This window comes from Macrobrachium nipponense, chromosome 44 (genome assembly GCF_015104395.2).
Source record: "Macrobrachium nipponense isolate FS-2020 chromosome 44, ASM1510439v2, whole genome shotgun sequence".
NCBI classification, from domain to species: Eukaryota; Metazoa; Arthropoda; class Malacostraca; order Decapoda; family Palaemonidae; genus Macrobrachium; species Macrobrachium nipponense.
In genome coordinates, this window is record NC_087221.1 from 46608065 (window position 1) to 46627054 (window position 18990).

An 18990-nucleotide genomic window follows, 5' to 3' on the forward strand; every position below is an offset into this window, starting at 1 on the left:
TCTTTGTCTCTTAAACTTTTAAACCTTTTGTCTAAAGCAGAGATGTTCCGAATCTATGTTAGTATTATGAAGTGAGTTGAAATTTAGGGTTAGTATAATGAAGTGAGGTGAATGGTTGAAGTGTAAGTGTTCTGAATGGTATTTGTCATTTTACATGTAAATGTAAACATTTAAACTGGATATTTAACCCAACGATCCAGTGATGGCATCACTGGAAATACCCGTGATCTTCACCGGTTAACAGTGCATTCGGTGAAGATACAGGTGTTATATCTAACTTTTTTCATATAAATACAAAAAATAAAAAATAGAAACTAATGGAAAAAACTTATTGGGAAAAAAATAAATAGATTTACTTAAAATATATATATATATATAATATATATATATATATATATATATATATATATATATATATATATATAAATTGACCACATAAACTACTCGGAATTTCAGCTGCCCACGCGGAAGACCTTGTAATTCATCCTGAACTGTGAAAATATAGAAAATTAAATCTCCCTCCATTGTCAAAAACAGATTCCTAGAGAGAGAAAATTGCGATAAACAAACAGTAAGGAACCATAAACGTCCGGTCGAAAATGTTTTACTGCCAGACTTCTCCGCCCGAACAAAGCCTCCCCCCCCCCCCAACCCTACTCCCCCCTGTCCCAGAGAGGTGCCGGATGCGAGGTCGTCATCATCATCATCATCATCATCATCATCATTATAGTCATTGTCATGATCTCCGTCCACTGCCAGGGCGCGCGCGCGTCATCTGTTGACAGATTGGTATACGTCCTGTTTTTTTGACAAGACATGGTGTTACGATGAGGTATGACAGAGACACGTCATTCGTAGGTTGATAAAGTTTAAAAAAGAATGAAGCAACCTGGATGTATTGAGGAACCTAGTTACAAACGATGTCATTCATGCAATATTCTATTTATTTTCTTATTACAAGGTTGTAAAGACATTATTGCAGATGACGCAGCCGAGTCAGCAACGTCTGATCGAGGAGTGGGTATCCTCTCCTTCCTGGCTTATGAGATTTCAGTTCGTATCGTTTGCTGAATTTATTTTTTTTATCTATTTTGGTAACGCTTTATTCTGGGAAGCTGATGCATACTGTTCAACAGTATATAGTTGAATTATCAGGAGGACCCTGTTCTCAGCCGAATAGTATATTCGTTAATAAAGCATAATGATACGGCTAGTAAAAGCAAATAAAAAGGAATTCAAAGTACTTTACAATATATATATATATATATATATATATATATATATATATATATATATATATATATATATATATATATATATATATATATATATATATATATATATATATAAGCGAATACCACGGGAAAATGATAGTCAGAAATCCAAGCGCTTTCGTCTTTATTCAGACATCGTCAAGGAGCTACAAGTCAGTAGCTCCTTGACGATGTCTGAATAAAGACGAAAGCGCTTGGATTTCTGACTATCATTTTCCCGTGGTATTCGCTTATTTATGAAGTCACGTGCATCTACTGTGATTTTTTAAGCATATATATATATATATATAGATAATATATATATATATATATATATGATATATATATAGTTTATATATATGTATGTATGTATGTATATACGTATACATATGAAATTGTTATAGCCACAATGATCCAAAAATGAGCAAAGAATTTGAGAAGTTGAGAGGGCATTGAGTCTATTACAATTTCATGTGTATCTGGTAAAAATGGCCAGTAGATTCTACATATATATACAAACACACACACACATATATATTTATGTATATAAATATGCATGTGTCAGTACATGTTCATAATCACCCCTTAAATCATAAAAAAAGAAAATATACACATACAACGAATGTCACTTGGGGCCTAGGACACCTCAAAATGCTTCGGAATCTGGACTTGGCGGTAGAGAAGTTATATTACACTTGAGGGTTTTACTGACCCATTACCCCATTCCGCTGGTCTGTTAAACGTCATTTATGAGTAAAAGGATTCGCTAAGAAAATGTACGTAATCCAGTGGGAAACGCGAAAATACGTGAAGATTTTTCCTCTCTCTCTCTCTCTCTCTCTCTCTCTCTCTCAAAGGATGTGCGTACTATTTGCTTTTGTATAAATGAACGCTTGAATTCCTTTGGTATTTATTTGATGTTTAACATAATTCATTACAAAATTCGTTATATATACATACATATATATATATATATATATATATATATATATATACATATATATATAGTATATATACTATATATATATATATATATATAATATTATATATATATACTATATATATATATATATATATACATATAATATTATATATATATATATATATATATATATATATATATATATATGTATACTATATTATATATTATTTTATATATCATATATATATATATATATATGATACTAGTACTATACTGTATTATTTATTTATTTATGTGTGTATATATGTATATATATATATATATATATATATATATATATATATATATATATAGATGTATACATGCATATATGTATATCTATCTATATATAGATAGAGAGATAATAGATAGATATACATACATATATTAATACTATACATATATATATATATATATATATATATATATACAGTATATATATATATAGATATTTATGTATATATAAATATACATGTATATATGTACTTTTAAACCCCTTTAAACGTCTTTCACTTCCAATGACAGAAGCAGTTTTACGCTACTCCCAGTATCATAAATGAATCCTAAATTCGCACCATGTATAACGAAACAACTAACAGATCCTTTTCCCGCCCGAACTGGTAGAAAGGATGACGCAATCCGCGCGTTGTCTCCCTTCACAAAAACGAACTTGGAATTGATGCTTGATTTACACATTGCAACAGGACATCTTCTCCATCGGCGAGTGGTCTTGTCTTGACAAGGGGTTCAGTGATGTGTCAGAATTATAACTTTCAGTCTTTAGTCATCAGCTAGTACTTATAACAGAAGAGGAGTCGCTGAAACTGTACTTGATGCTCACAAAGCTTTTATTGTTTTATTTGATATATTTTGGGTGCGATAAACGTAAATGTCAGAACGAAGGAAGTAGTAAGAGAGGGAACAGGGGCAAGGAATGACAAAGGACGTAAGCTAAGACATTAATAAATATAGGATATCCCTTTATTCGCTCTTAGGTAATTAAAATCCAAAGCGAAAAAGTAAATGTGGACTAATGTGAATGGCTTAATGAGAAAATTCTTGCAACAAGATAACGAATTAAACAGGAAAAACAGAATGCACAAAAACAGGAAATCCTTGAGAGAACGTAGGACTCATACGCTAAAAATATCCATTGACCTTTAAGTAATATTAGTAGCACAGGAAGGTAGAAGGAAAACGCGAGAGACTGTCCAGCAGATAAAAAAGAGAGAGAGAGAGAGAGAGAGAGAGAGAGAGAGAGAGAGAGAGAGGATACTTTCACCACCATCATGTCATCCGAGTTGTTTAGTGACCATCACTTTGGTCCGGGGGTCAAAATATTTGACCGAGGAAATACGAAGGCGAGACCCAGAAGTTCGTGAGAGGAGAAATAATAGAGAAAATCCGAGGGAAAGAAAGAAAACGAACTCTGAAAGCGAGAAGAGACAGTTTCATTATACAACCCCACATTAATTAAGGACTAAGGAAAATCAGAACAAAATCCTTTCTCAGTAGGTTTCATAGTCTTATCATTGATAATCCTACCGCAGATTTCATAATGTCACTTATAACTCAACTGTAATTGGGAGTATATTACTTAAGATTGAATAAAAAAAAAAAAAAAACTTTCTCGAAATCTATATTTCTTAAACAGTTACTTGTAATCCCATAAACGGACTTGATTTGCCCCATTTTGAATACTTTATTGGGAATATATTACTTAAGATTGAATGAAAAAACAAAAAACTTTCTGGAAACCGATATTCCTTAAACCGTTAAATGTAAATCCTTTTATCAGATTTGTTTCGCTTTCACCATTGATGATACTGGTATTGATAATCGCATCTTCCCACTTCGAAAAGGACTATCAGTCTGATTTAAGGCTTAAGTGAAAACCTCATTTAAAATTCACGGAAGACTTGCATTAATAAATACATCTTAACTCATTAATGGTGGCAGATTTTTCATCCGCCGTCTACCTTCATCGAGATGAACATTCCCCAGCGGGATTATATTTCCCAAATGTTAAAATCACTCAAGAAAATGACTCCAGTATTCAAAGAAGAATAGAGCCATCAATAATGATTAAGCGCTGGATGATTTTCGATAATTTTAAATAGTGTGGCATCAATTATTTGGTCATTACTGAAGAACAGTGATTAATGGAGACTTCTTTCATTTAATCACAACCAATACATCTTGCCTGGATTCATGTAAATATAATAAATGTCGGGGATATGAAACCGTAAAGAACTAGTTGACAACTCAAGAGGATTTAGTTGCCTACTCGTACTTGTAGCGGCAAATGGGCAAGATAAACAAGGAGCTAGTTGCTTGGGCAAGCAATTTCTTTTTATCGCTTTGCGTACGAATAAATTCTCGTATTCTGATCGGTGAGAATATTAGCGCGCGCGCGTGTGTGTGTGTGTGTGTGTTTTGTCGGGGGTAGGAAATGGATAGAGGCGGAGTGTCGTAAAAATTTCTAAAATGTTGCCTAAAACATAATTCATTGTAAAGAAAAAAAAAAAAACTGTATATCAATGCGTTCCAAGAGCAGAGGACCCTCCCCAAAAAGTGAGATTTGATGAAAAAGAGAGACTTTCCTCAGATTATTTTATCAACAGGTGCGTAACAAAACAAAAAAAAAAAGAAAAAAAAACTGGAAATCGCATGGTATCTGTTTTACATTTTTCCTTGTAAGGAAGTTACTCATTCGTCTTTTTCTCTTTTCAAACAAGTAGCTTATTATTCCATTATTACAATGATGATTCTTTATTTTTCTTGATTGTTTTTTTATTTATTTGTTTATTTTATTTATTTGTTTTTTATTTTTTTGTTAATAGTAATATTTTTATTTATAATTCTGTTACCAGATGATATTTGATTGCGTTTACAACGAAACTCCGAACCAAGAGTCATTTTGAACGCAAAACAACATTAAATAAATAAACCTCGAAGACACTGTATTGGGTAGCTCATTCAAACGATCTGTAAGCATACAAACGGAACCAGGTACGAGCACAATCCCATTACAAAGAAGCAGAGACGCACCAAGCTCATGCTACTAGTAAAGTGTTTCAAAGAGTTGTAGCTCCTTTGAAATCATCATTATATTTCATTATTCGATTTTTTTTTTATTATTGTGAGGGCTAACTATGCACAGAGGAATATCCAGATTCAAATGCTTTCTTGATAAGAAAATTAGGATTAATAAAACTGGGAGATAGAGCGGCCGATGACAGGCGAACAAAAGGCAAGCGATGTCGGGCAAAGGAACACAGAAGAAAGCGCTCAGCCGTCGTTAGTTAATCTCGGGGTCACAACATGTCACTGACCAACAACAGAGAGGAGGAGGAGGAGGAGGAGGAGGAGGAGGAGGAGGAGGAGGAGGAGAATATGTAAAATGGAAAAGCGGTGAAAGGTAAGGAAGCAGTCAATAACGAGAGGGTATGATGGCTGGACAAAAGGTTCAATGCTGCTTCAATTCCTCCAACGCAAAACGTTGCTAGTTTTAAACGCACGTTAAGTTTCTAATTTCGAATGCGCATATGTTAAGCAAATAGATACACGTTTGTAGGACCTACCAAGAAAGGCAGCTCTTATTATTATTATTATTATTATTATTATTGCATTGGGATGTTCAGCGTTATTGGTGGCGAGTCTCTCTCTCTCTCTCTCTCTCTCTCTCTCTCTCTCTCTCTCTCTCTCTCTCTCTCCTGAATGAGTTATTGTAGCATGGTATTAGATGCATGTCTTTTATTTTTAATGACAATCCGTAAAACGTCTTCGATATGTGCGGAAGGAATAATTTTGTGTGCGTTTAAATTAACGTATATTTTGTTTGAAAGAAATGATCCCCCAATTGTTCTCGTAGACTTTTCAAAATGCATTCAAAACGAGAATTCAAAACGAAGCTCAAAAATAAAAGTGGTTAGTAGATCAGGGTCAATAAAGGAATAAAAGAGAGAACAAAAAGAAAAACGAAAAGAAATAATTGACCCTCCAGTTGTTCACGTAAACTTTTCAATATGGATTCAAAACCACAATTCATGAATGCAAAGGAAACTCGAGAGAGAAAAAAAAAAACAGAACATCAGCATGCCAGGATCAATAAAGGTACCAAAAGGAAGAAGAAGAAGAAGAAAAAAGGAAAAGGAGAAGAAAGTCATCCTTTACTGTATCCGTTATCTCAGACGTTGATCCACTGCATTTAGAGAATGTCTCTGTGGTTACGCTGTCAGTCGCCAAAAGCTTCACTTAGCAAATCCTTTTAACAAGTTGACGTGGGGCCAGTTCGTATAGATCTCGGGTCTTGCAGAGAGGGACGCTTTCTATATGCTTGACGATTTCAGGTCCCACGTTGCATGTTGCAAATGTGTTGGGTGTTCATAACTCTATTGCATTTAGCAGGACATCGACTCCTAACCATTAGAGATGATGACATCTTGTTTTCTCAGTAGAGGATAATATTAGGAAAAATTTGTCCGAAGATATTAGAAAGTTAGATTGTCACGTCCTTTTTACTCAGTAGGGAGCAATATTAGGAAAAATCAGTCCGGAGATAATAATGAAAAAGTTAGATTGTGATGTCCTTTTTTCTCAGTAGGGAGCAATATTAGGAAAAATTAGTCCGGAGATAATAATGAAAACGTTAGATGATGACGTCTTGTTTCCTCAGTAGGGAGCAATACTAGAAAAAATTAATCCAATTAATCCTCAATTCTTAAGGAAGGAAGAGGTCGATTCTGACAAGCAATGATGTTGGCCTTTTTTTTCGCTCCGGTTCCTTCAAGCAAATAGGGTTTGGTTGGCAGCTTGGGTTCATCTCAACCGCAGGTTGAATTTTGGTAGCCGCCGATTGTCGTCACTGTCAACCAAACAAGTAGCAAAGGGCGTAGTTGCTTAGTAGCACCGAATAGAGGGTACACTGGTTCCTTTAGTGACAACCTGTTCTGATGGGTCCTCTCTCTCTCTCTCTCTCTCTCTCTCTCTCTCTCTCTCTCTTGTTTAGGTGTATCTTTTCAACGATGCCTAGATGAGGGAAAGACACTTGGACTTAATACCCCATTTTACTATCCTTCGCCTTCTCTCTCTCTCTCTCTCTCTCTCTCTCTCTCTCTCTCACACACACACACACACACACACACACAAACACTTTTCTATCTTCTATAGTTGCGTCTTTTCAACGATGCCAAGAAGAGGGAAAGATATGAGAGAACGATGATTGGACTAGCAATTAATACCTCATTTTATTACTCTTCATCATCTTGCCCTTTTATCTCTCTCTCTCTCTCTCTCTCTCTCTCTCTCTCTCTCTCTCTCTCTCTCGGGGCACGCCCACGATCCCTGCGGTTCTTATTTGGAATGAAAGCAATGCCTCTCACGCCCATGTGTTTCCCTGCAGGTTTCTTTTATACCTCATATCGTCAGCAGCAGGTAAGTCTCGCTGGCATAGGCGGAATATCTGCTTAATGGAGCGGCAGCTTCAGGTGAAAAAGATTAAAATAGCATTTTCCAATCGGCGGTTTGATGATGTCAGTGCTAGAAGTTTGTCTCATTACTCATTTTAATTGCCTAAGAATATAGACAGCAACACGGGATTCTTTAATTGGAATAAGGACCATCAAGTTATTTAGATTTTTCCTTGTGGCTTATTTTTTATTTTAATTGCCAGAGAATATAGACGACGATTTTTTTATTTGGATCATAGATTATCAGATCATCATTCAGTTTTCACAGGATAATTTTTGGGATCTCTACTTTCTGTATTTCCCTATACCTCCTCTTTCTTCTTCCTAATGAACACCATATCCTTTGGAAGCTTGAATTTTAAGTCACTGGCACCTATGGTGGGCTTATTCCATATCAATGGGTTTCATCTTATGAGTAATAATAATAATAACTAAAATAAATAATCTAAATAATAATAATAATAATAATATTATTATTAATTATTATTAATTATTAATTAATTATTTATTATTATTATTTATTATTATTATTTAATTATTATTTATTATTATTATTATTATTATTATTAATTTACTAAATTATTTTAGCAGCCTCATAAAACCATGTGCTTTTACTTCGTTAATTAAAAAAATATATTGCTAAGCACCACAGAGACAAATCTATTCTCGGACATTATTATCCCGTGGCAATAAGTTTGTCCTTTCTTCAAAGAGGCAAAAAATTTCGTAAATATTCGGAATGTTTAAAACGTTCTGTGTCCATAAATGAAAACAATTTGCAATTTTTGCGAGCCTTCCCCGAGAAATTATTTACACGCGACGCCATTGTTCATTCAATCAAATACTCTTTTATGAGTTTTATCATAATTGAAACATTTGACGGTATTATAAATCATGACATTATTTTTCCTTCTTGAATATAAATCATGAGGACAAGCAGAGAAAAATCCCTTCTGTGAATGTGCTCAAAGCATAATTGGCAGGTAAATAGTGGGCGGATGATTACTCCATGTACATTTAAAGTAAGGTTTTCTTGGTAACTTTCGTGTTAAAAGTATGCGCTCAGATATCCTGCATTTTTAAATATTTCAGTGATTATAGTATTGTGAAAAATGAGATCATTTTTGAAATAGTATGGACAAGTTCTTTTATGCATGGAACATTATTGTAAATAACAGGCCTTACCAAAATAGTATAAAGAAAATCGTCTAGTGATGGAGCATTATTGTGGAAAACAGCCCATTTCTAAAATATTCTAAACAAAAATCGTCTATTAATGCAGCACTGTTGTGGAAAACAGACCATTTTCTAAACAGTAAAAACAATACCTCTTTGTGAAAGATATATACATACACACGAACGAAACACCTAATGCAAAAGTTTGATAATCTGAGAGAGAGAAAAGGGAGAAATATCTCGCAGCGCATTCTTTGTCTTAATATCAACATAAATCAGGGAAGTTCTATTGTTTCCTGAATGACCATTAAGAGGTGCTTTGGTGATTACAAAGAAAAAATGAAGAGTTACGGCAGTCCTCTCTCTGGGACGTTCTTTGATCAGCAGTCATTTTAATTAAGTTCATAATGAACGCACGTACGACAAAAGGACGGGTCATTTTTTAAGAGTTTGGGGTTGGGGGGGCAGGGGGGGGGGATGATTTGCATGTGCCTGAGTAGCCAAATCATTTAGCCAAATAATTTATGCAAGAAAGAGACGATGTCCTTTTTTTTATTTTTATTTTTTTACACTACGTGTTGACTGTAGTTTGCGAGCGTTTAAATATAAATAATGAGATTGAACCTCAACTTTATTAAATTGAACCACTCCAAGTATTTTTTTTTTCATCTATTTTTACTGAGTGTTTTCCAGAGTATTGTTTATTTCTTAGATATATTATTTTTACTGGCTATTTTCCAGAGCATTGTTTATTTCTTAAATATGTTATTTTTACTGGGTGCGATTTTTCTAAGAACAGCCTTCCTTTGCCAGACATCTCCTGGCATGGTTTGCTTTGAGTTGTCTGTAAAATAAAACTATTGAGATGGCTATTTGTCTGTCCGTCTGCGCTTTTTCCGTCCGCCCTCGCTCAGCAGTTTTTATTTATTTAAAGTTACCCATGATCGTGCGTCTGTCACCGCTATAGGTGCCAACAACACAGGCCATCACCGGACCTGAAAGTTTCATGGGCCGCGGCTGGGAGTTTCATTCAGCATTACACGCTGTACAGAAAACTCGATTGCGCCGAAGAAACCTTGGTGTGGTGTTTTTTTTTTTTTTTTTTTTTTTTTTAAGACTTCCCGAGTTTCGGAACTTTTCGTTAATGAGCGTAGCCTATTTACAGGCACGTGATTTACCGGCGTATGTGCGTATCAACTGACTTTAAAAGCTTCGGTATTAATGAAGTCTGTGGCTTAATATCCCCGTTTTACGAAGTCGCCTGTTGGGAGCACTTGCTGAGCAGAAAATTGTCCCAAACGGCTAGCGAGGAATTGGCTTCAGTGGAGGAGGCTCAAATAGCCATTACTGATATTATAGGGAAATGAAGACAAACTGGAAAATATGATGAGAGAGAGAGAGCGAGAGAGAGAGCGAGAGAAGAGAATGAGAGAGAGAGAGAGAGGAGGAAATTTCAAACAGACTATCGAAGGATGGAAATGTAAGCACTAGGGCGAACCTCAAGACAATTGATCAAGTTTAAACGAGAGAGAGAGAGAGAGCGAGAGAGAGAGAGGAGAGAGGAGATTTCAAAAGACTATCGAAGGATGGAAATGTCAGTGGAGAGGCTCAAATAGCCATTACTGATATTATAGGGAGATGAAGACAAACTGGAAGAGAGAGAGAGAGAGAGAGAGAGAGAGAGAGAGAGAGAGAGAGAGAGAGAGAGAGAGAGGAGATTTCAAAGACTATCGAAGGAATGGAAATGTAAGCACTAGGGACTCAGAATGATCAAGTTTAAACGAGAGAGAGAGAGAGAGAGAGAGAGAGAGAGAGAGAGAGAGATCCAATTTCAAAGGTTATAGAAAGAGAAACAATGACAGGTCAGGGGAGGCAAAATAATAAAGTATAATGGAGAGAGTGAGAGAGAGAGAGAAAATGAGTTTTTTTCAAAGTACTATAGTCGTAATTAGAAGAATGATATCACAAAATCGACTTTAATTGCATCCGTTGTTTAAATAAAGACACAACTCACTGTGCACATGTATATGCAAGCGTTCTTATTGTCATGTTTAGAAGTCAACTTATTACAATGAAAATACGAGCGCGCTCGTGTTCACTCACCCGCGCATGAAAGCACAACCTTGCAATCATAACAAAGCATGTAATGAATGATGGTCAGAGTGCAAATAATTCAATGAAACGGGAAGAACTTCGTTCGCTTATTTTAGTATTGAATTCTTGGTCAGAGGAATTCAAGAAGTTGAATTCAAATTAGTTTTTGTTCGACTTTCCAAGTAGATTACAACATAATTTTAATAGATAAAAAATGGAACGGATCCGTTTCACAAAATTCCGATGTTTATATAAATAAATAATGAAAGATATATATGAATATATATACACACACACACACCCATACATATATATATATCTATATACCTCTATATATATATAGTATATATATATAGGGTATATATATATATATATAATATATATATCATTATTTTATTTTATATATACACACACATTAATGATCAAGTCCACAGAGGGATGAACGCAAGCTTTAAGCTCTGTACATATATTTTTACAAATACTTACATTTCGTCTTTATAATCAAGATTATCACTGTGATATTGCACTGCAGATATATATATATATATATATATATATATATATATATATCTATATATATATATATATATATATATATATATGTAGTATGTATATATATATATAAACATATATAATGTAAATATGCGTGTTGTATATGTATTAGGGCTTTGTGCCTTGTATGATAAGGCGCCCTATGAGGTAATGTTAGACTAGCGTAATGTTACTGCTAAGTCGGTTGGTATTGCACTTCCATCTTCAATGGAGTGTCTGGGGTTTGTAGATCATTTACGAAGTCGGTATTATCTTGTTGGTTATGACGACGATGTGTTAAACTCATGGTGAGGAGGTCTTGTAGAAAACACTAATGTTAAAAAATTATATATTCTTCTGAAGTTTTACATGGTGAAGATCAGATAGGATTTTGTTAAAGTCTTCTAATAACGATAGCTTGATCGCTTATGCCAATGATGATGGCTAATCCTATTCCTCTACATGATAAAGCTTAGGTAAAGAGGTACAGGTCTTCTAATGACGATAGCTAACTCTGTTCTCTCGTCTACCATCTCTGTTACAAGTTATGAAGGAGCAGACAGTAGTTCGAACATATGAACATACATACAAATGACATAGTTTCATACGAACACACAATCAAATGAGACACGCTACAGATCACGTAGGCTGTTTGAATTATAGGTCGGGGTAGTTGTCTCAAGCAGGGAGATTGGACTGTTTCAAAACAAATGAATGACCACAGATGACGGCATGTCAACTTAGCCTACATACTTATTGTATATGTCATCTTTAGCGTCTCTAGTCTGATCACATTCCTGCAAGCAATCTTTTATATATATGGACTAACATTCCATATTTTTATTATGTAAACACTTACATATGTGTGTGTCTATAAACTCCCAACACTGAGTGCTTGAGGCTTCTTCTTCATCTTGTTGCCAGGACTCGGTCCCTTACAGAATGGGCCTCCTGCAGAGAGCAGAGCGAAGACAGTTGTGTTTTTATCTTCCCTCCGTGTACACGGAGTAGATTAGCTTTCAGGAGTCCCCTGGAGGAGGTGACTTGATGATGTTATATGGCTTGATACGTGCGTTATGAGGTAAAGGATGCCAAGATGAGGGAGAGATACCCGGGCTGCTGGCAATTAATATCTCATTTTACTATCTCTCTCTCTCTCTCTCTCTCTCTCTCTCTCTCTCTCTCTCTCTCTCTCTTCCATCTTGTTTAGTAGTGTATTGTCAACGATGCCTAGATGAGGGAAAGATAATTGGACTTAATACCCCTTTTTATTACTCTTCACCATCTCTCTCTCTCTCTCTCTCTCTCTCTCTCTCTCTCTCTTCTATCTTCTATCTTCTTTAGTTGCGTCTCTTCAACGATGCCAAGAAGAGGCAACGATATGAGAGAAAGATACTTGGACTGGCAATTAATACCTTATTTTACTACTCTTCACCATCCTGCCCTTTTCTCTCTCTCTCTCTCTCTCTCTCTCTCTCTCTCTCTCTCTCTCTCTCTCTTCTATCCTATGTAGCTATGTCTTTTCTTGCAATATCTCCATCTTCGTACGCGAGATGGAGTGGCGGAGTTGAAAGTAATCAGCTTACGGGATATTGTGCTCTGATGGCTAACATTAATAAGAGATTCTCACATTAGGTGTTTCCTATACAAGGAGAGATAAAAAGGAACGAGATTCTTAGTGGAAAGGAGCATTCTACGGTCATGTGAGAGAGAGAGAGAGAGAGAGAGGAGAGAGTCGTGGGGCCTGGCAGCCTAGTGGCTGCCAAAGTGGCTTATGCAACTTTTGAAGGTCGTTCATTCCTATTTATTTTTCTCCGTTTTTTCTCATTCTCCTATTCCTTTTCTTCATCACGAGGGGACATAAAAAACGGGGGGCGGGGGAAGGGGGCTGGGTTAGTGGGCCCTAGTTGATGCAAACATTAGACTGCTCTTGAGGGTCGACTGACTGCGGCAAATAGCCAGAAGTCTGGGCTATTTGACATGTGGGGGGCTATTGGAACCAATTAGTTATGGCACGGGGTTGGTTTTCTGCATACAGATGAGAACCAGAAGACGACCTCCTCCTCTTCATTCTACGACCTTCTCCTCTTCATTGTAAGACCTCCCTCCTCTTTCTCATTCTACGACCTTCACCTCTTCATTGTAAGACCTCCCTCCTCTTTCTCATTCTACGACTCCCACTTCGTTATACGACCTATTCCTCCTCATTGTACCTCATACTACGACCCCGGTCTCTTCATTCTAAGACCTCCCTCCTCTTCCTCATTCTACGACCCCCTTCGCTTCATTGCACGGCCTTTTGCTCCTCATTGTACCTCATTCTACGACCCCCTTCTTCTCATTCTACGAATTTTTCATTCTCATTGTTCGACCTCCCTCCTCTTCGTCATTCTACGACCCCCCTTCTCTTCATTGTAGGGCATTTTCCTCCTCATTGTAATTATTCTACGCCCTTTTCATCCTCACTGTACGACCTCCCTTTTTTTCATTCTACTTTCTCCCTCTTTCTCATCATTCTACGACCTCCCATCTCTTCATTTGACGACCTCCTTCCTTCTCATTTTACGAACCTCCCTTCTCATCATTCTACGACCGTCCTCCTCTCGATTCTGCGACCTCCCTCCTCTTCATCCTACGACCTCCTTCCTCTTCATTATACGACCGTCCTCCTCTCGATTCTACGACCTCCCTCCTCTTCATTCTACGACCGTCCTCCTCTCGATTCTACGACCTCCCTCCTCTTCATTCTACGACCGTCCTCCTCTCGATTCTACGACCTCCCTCCTCTTCATTCTACGACCTCCCTCCTCTTCATTCTACGACCGTCCTCCTCTCGATTCTACGACCTCCCTCCTCTTCATTCTACGACCGTCCTCCTCTCGATTCTACGACCTCCCTCCTCTTCATTCTACGACCTCCCTCCTCTTCAGCCTACGACCGTCCTCTTCTCGATTCTACAACCTCTCTCCTCTTCATTATACGACCGTCCTCCTCTCGATTCTACGACCTCCCTCCTCTTCATTCTACGACCGTCCTCCTCTGGATTCTACAAACTCCCTCCTCTTCATTCTACGACCGTCCTCCTCTCGATTCTACGACCTCCCTCCTCTTCATTCTACGACCGTCCTCCTCTCAATTCTACGACCTCCCTCCTCTTCATTCTACGACCGTCCTCCTCTCGATTCTACGACCTCCTTCCTCTTCATTCTACTACCGTCCTCCTCTCGATTCTAAAAACTCCCTCCTCTTCATTATACGACCCCCATCCTGATTCTGTCACAATAATTACAGCCGAGCGAAGCCGAACATCGCTCCAGGTGACACGAGGACTTCGGATTATGAATTCGCAAGAAGCAACTCTCGATCAACCTTCGCAAAACTCTTGGTTAATCATCCTGCATGATATTTCCGATTACCGATACGTTTCCGATGCTTTATAATGTATATAATCGAAGCGTAGGCCATTGATAACGCTTTTGACCCAACAACCAATTTGCGAAGCGAATATAGCAGGTCACGTCAGGTTCTCTAGTTGTCAGAGTGATATACAAATAATACGCCGTGTATATACAAGAATTCATAACAGGGGTTTTAAAAGATACGTTGCTTTAAGAGAAGCTACAATTATTAGTCATATTTCAAAGCAAAAGTGACTTCATCATTAAAAGAGGCCTCGGGGCCCTGTCGTGTTGCATTGCATGCATGTTGCATCATATAGGAATCGATGATCAAGTTATTTGTCCAGCGCCCTAGGCTTTAGGAAGCAAAGTAGGGTATGAAGGTATTATAACGTCTTATGATACCAATGCTCGTGTATAATCACGTCTTGTGTGGCTGTGTGTATGTGTCTATGTAACTATGAATATTCGTTTATATCTGCTTTATTCAGTATGTTCATACATATACATACATACATTATAGATACTCATGTATTTGTAATTCATATATATAAATTTATTGTATTCATTTTTTTTAATTTCATGTTTTGACATTTTTTTTTTTACTATTCTCAATATTATTAGGCACCATTATTATGAATGCTATTCTTTTCCACTTTTTCAGCAACTGTGTGGATTTTGGCGATTATCATTTTTTATCAGGTTATCTCATGTATATATCTAGCTTGTGTATATGTCTCTACTTTGTATATTCCATGTACATGGCCTTGAGCTGAAATGAAATATATCATTATTATTATTATTATTATTATTATTATTATTATTATTATTATTATTATTATTATTATTATTATTATTACTGGTATACCCTCAGCCCACTTTAATTCATGCAACATCCGTTTTTTTTATTCAGCATATAAAAAGTTTCCTCAAACAATGCCATGAATATCTGATCAAGTAAATAATTTACTATGTATTGTTAATTGTAAATATATGCCAGATGCTTAAACAACATCTATCGTCTAATAATTAAAACTCACAGAGAATATCATATCCAACGCATCAGTTCTAAGTTTCAAAATAAAAACTCATGCATTCAATCTCAATGTAGGATGCAGTGCAGTACACAAACTCAGTTGTCACATCGAAACAGACTAGCGAATGTTATCGCCTGTTACAGGTATTTGACTTTTGAGTTTTGATGCCCCCCCCCCCCCCCCCCTCCCCCCCCCCCCCCCCCCCCCCACCTCCCTCCCCCAAGACAGTCCCAGTTTGGCTTCAGTTCAGTCGTCGATTGGTGCACGCCCCTTTATATTCGAATCTCCGGTCCTGTGAGCTCTGGTGATTTCGCTGAGCGCTTCTTAAGCTTATAGATATTTGAAAAGTCATGAAAACCGTGGGTAATATGTACTCAATACGTAAAAGCATCATGATAAAAACAAAAAAAGTATGTAAGGCGTTTTTTGTTATCACGTAAAGCATCATGAAAATTAAAAAACAAAAAAAAGGATGTTTAAGGCGTTTTTGTTATCACGTAATAAGAAAACACTCACCGGTTCCAGTAAGTTAAACAGCCACTTTTGTCGGCCCAGTTTTCCATTTTCAAATGGTGACTGTTTGGTCGAAAACTGGGTTCGTTAAGGCCGGCCACACAGTGCCATGTTTCAACTGACAGTTATAACTGACTGTCAGTTGAAACTGCACGTGTGTGGCCGGCCTAATGTAGTGAAATGTACAGATTGCAGTAAGTTCAGTGGAGAAACAATGTGTTATTTGTGCTATACAGCTGAAAAACATTTTCTATCAAGTATAGAGGCAGTTTTGTTGGGCGAAACTTGACTGTCAAAGAGTGTCTGTCTTGCCGAGTTGATCAGTCATACCTTCTACGATTGGAGCAACGGAATACACCTTTCCTGCTTAGCCTAGATGTCATTCGACAAAAATATGCTTGAGCCCTTGCATGCTGAACGCATATTCTGTGATGAATTGACAGAGGAACTGATTAAAGCAAGATGGAAGGGTAAGCTCAGTATGAGAATGGTGGTGGATGGAAGGAGAAGAAGAGGGAGGCCTAAGTGTGTGTGGAAAGGCAAAATGACAAATGACTAGCGGGAGAAAGGTCTTAGGAAGTCAGGATGCATTGGACACATTCAGGTGCAGAAGGCTGATAGGAAACAGTGACCCTACTATAGACATGGGAAAGACTAAAAACAAAGGAGAAAGCTCAATACTCAATACAAGCTTGAAGAGGAACACAAGAATAGACGAAATCACTTCCAGAAAAAGTACATTTTCAACGCTTTCGTACACCGGTAGTAATGGTCTAGTGCTAATACGGCGCAACTTTTTTATTGATTTAATTTCTCATTTTCGAATGATATTTATTTGCTATTTGCATAGTTTCCCCAAATGTCATGGCAGGTGTTTCATAATTGTTCAGCTGATGAAGTACATTTCAGCTGCCTAGTTGATGTAAGATGATTGATTATTATTTTCAAATATTCTTCTGTACTTGGCAACTTCCCATTCACAAACGAAGTCTTAGCAAAGACAGATTATTGAATTTAAAAGCAGTTGAGAGGCGAACATGTTCGTGATAGAAGCATTTATTGAAACAAAATTTACGATATAACATCTTTTTTTTATTTAAAGCGCATGACATTTGGTGTTGGTATATACTAGGCAGATTAACAACCGAGTCCTGCTTGTTTTTCAAAAACACAAATAAAACTTCCACATTTTGCATGCTAACGTAGAACCATCGGGACCATTTTATTAAACAAACGTCATTTTTATCACTGATAGCAAGGGCTATACAACAAGAAATAACTTAGTTAATATAATTACAATTTCACATTTTTCCACTTGTCAGAATATATTACTAAAATACAATTTTGAGCAACGTAAACTCTGTATAGTTGTAAGACAATCTTTAATAAAGAATATGATGTCACGTTGATTCAAAGAGTCTACACAGTATAAACAAAGAAGAGTTTCTCGATAACCTTTGAATAGCCAACTGATTTCCACTCGTAAGTCAATCGTGAGAGTAAATAATGGATGTTGATCGCATATTTACCCAAGATTGAACGGTTCAACCAGTTACTCAACCGCTTTACTGCTGTATTTAATCATTTTAGTCTCAAAATCTCATTATTCCAAATTTTATAAGGTAATTATGACGTTCAAAAGAGAAGGAGTTTCAGACATACCAACTGCTCTGTGATATATTTGTAAATAATTGCTTAGTGGTAACCGTTTCGGGAGATCTTGAGAGGTTGGCAATGCTGTTGTTATCGCTCATTTCGGACTGTTCGTCTGACACGTTGGTAAAGATGGTAAATTATTAGTAAAATATCTCGCAGGAAAGGTTTATTATTTAGAATATATAAATTATTAGCGATATTTATAAATATCATCGATATGTATCGCATTCTACACCAATTTTCTCAAAACTAAGTATTATGAAAAGTGTGACACATGAACGAAAGTCAGGGGAAAATCATCATACGGGTTATTTGTGGATGTGTAATTCATTTTAAGTTCATTTTGTAGGTAATAGTCCAAGTTATTAATACAGATATAAATATATATATATATATATATAGATATATAATATATATATATATATATATATGTATATATATATATATATATATATATATAATATATATATATATATACATATAGAATATACACACTGACTTGAAAAATCACAGTAGATGCACGTGACTAAATTATATAAGCGAATACCACTGGAAAAATAACAGGCAGAAATTCGTACAGAGCGCTTTCGTCCTTTAATGAGACATTGTCGAGGCACAAAAATACCAATATATATATATATATATATATATATATATATAATATATATATATATATATATATATATATATATATATATATATATTAAAACAACTCAAGAATTAAGAAAGAAACTGGTCAAGAACGAATGTTTCCCATTATGCAGTGAGTATGCAATTCTACACCTGCTCCCGATGCGATATATTAGGCTCGAGCGAAGTGGCCTTTCTCTCTCTCTCTCTCTCTCTCTCTCTCTCTCTCTCTCTCTCTATAACTTAAAAGATTCGTGAGTCAGGCTTCAA

General features: G+C 36.2%; 1 protein-coding gene across 1 annotated transcript in view; it reads left to right on the plus strand.

Annotated features, from left to right (window-relative positions):
• Window positions 1-7587: 7587 nt before the first annotated feature.
• The window catches only part of LOC135203983 (histone-lysine N-methyltransferase SETD1B-like), a 196027-nt gene continuing 184624 nt past the window's right edge, over window positions 7588-18990 (plus strand). The window contains exon 1 of the mRNA XM_064233907.1: window positions 7588-7650. Within this exon, the coding sequence (XP_064089977.1) occupies window positions 7588-7650 (63 nt within the window). The remainder of the gene's footprint in view (window positions 7651-18990) is intronic.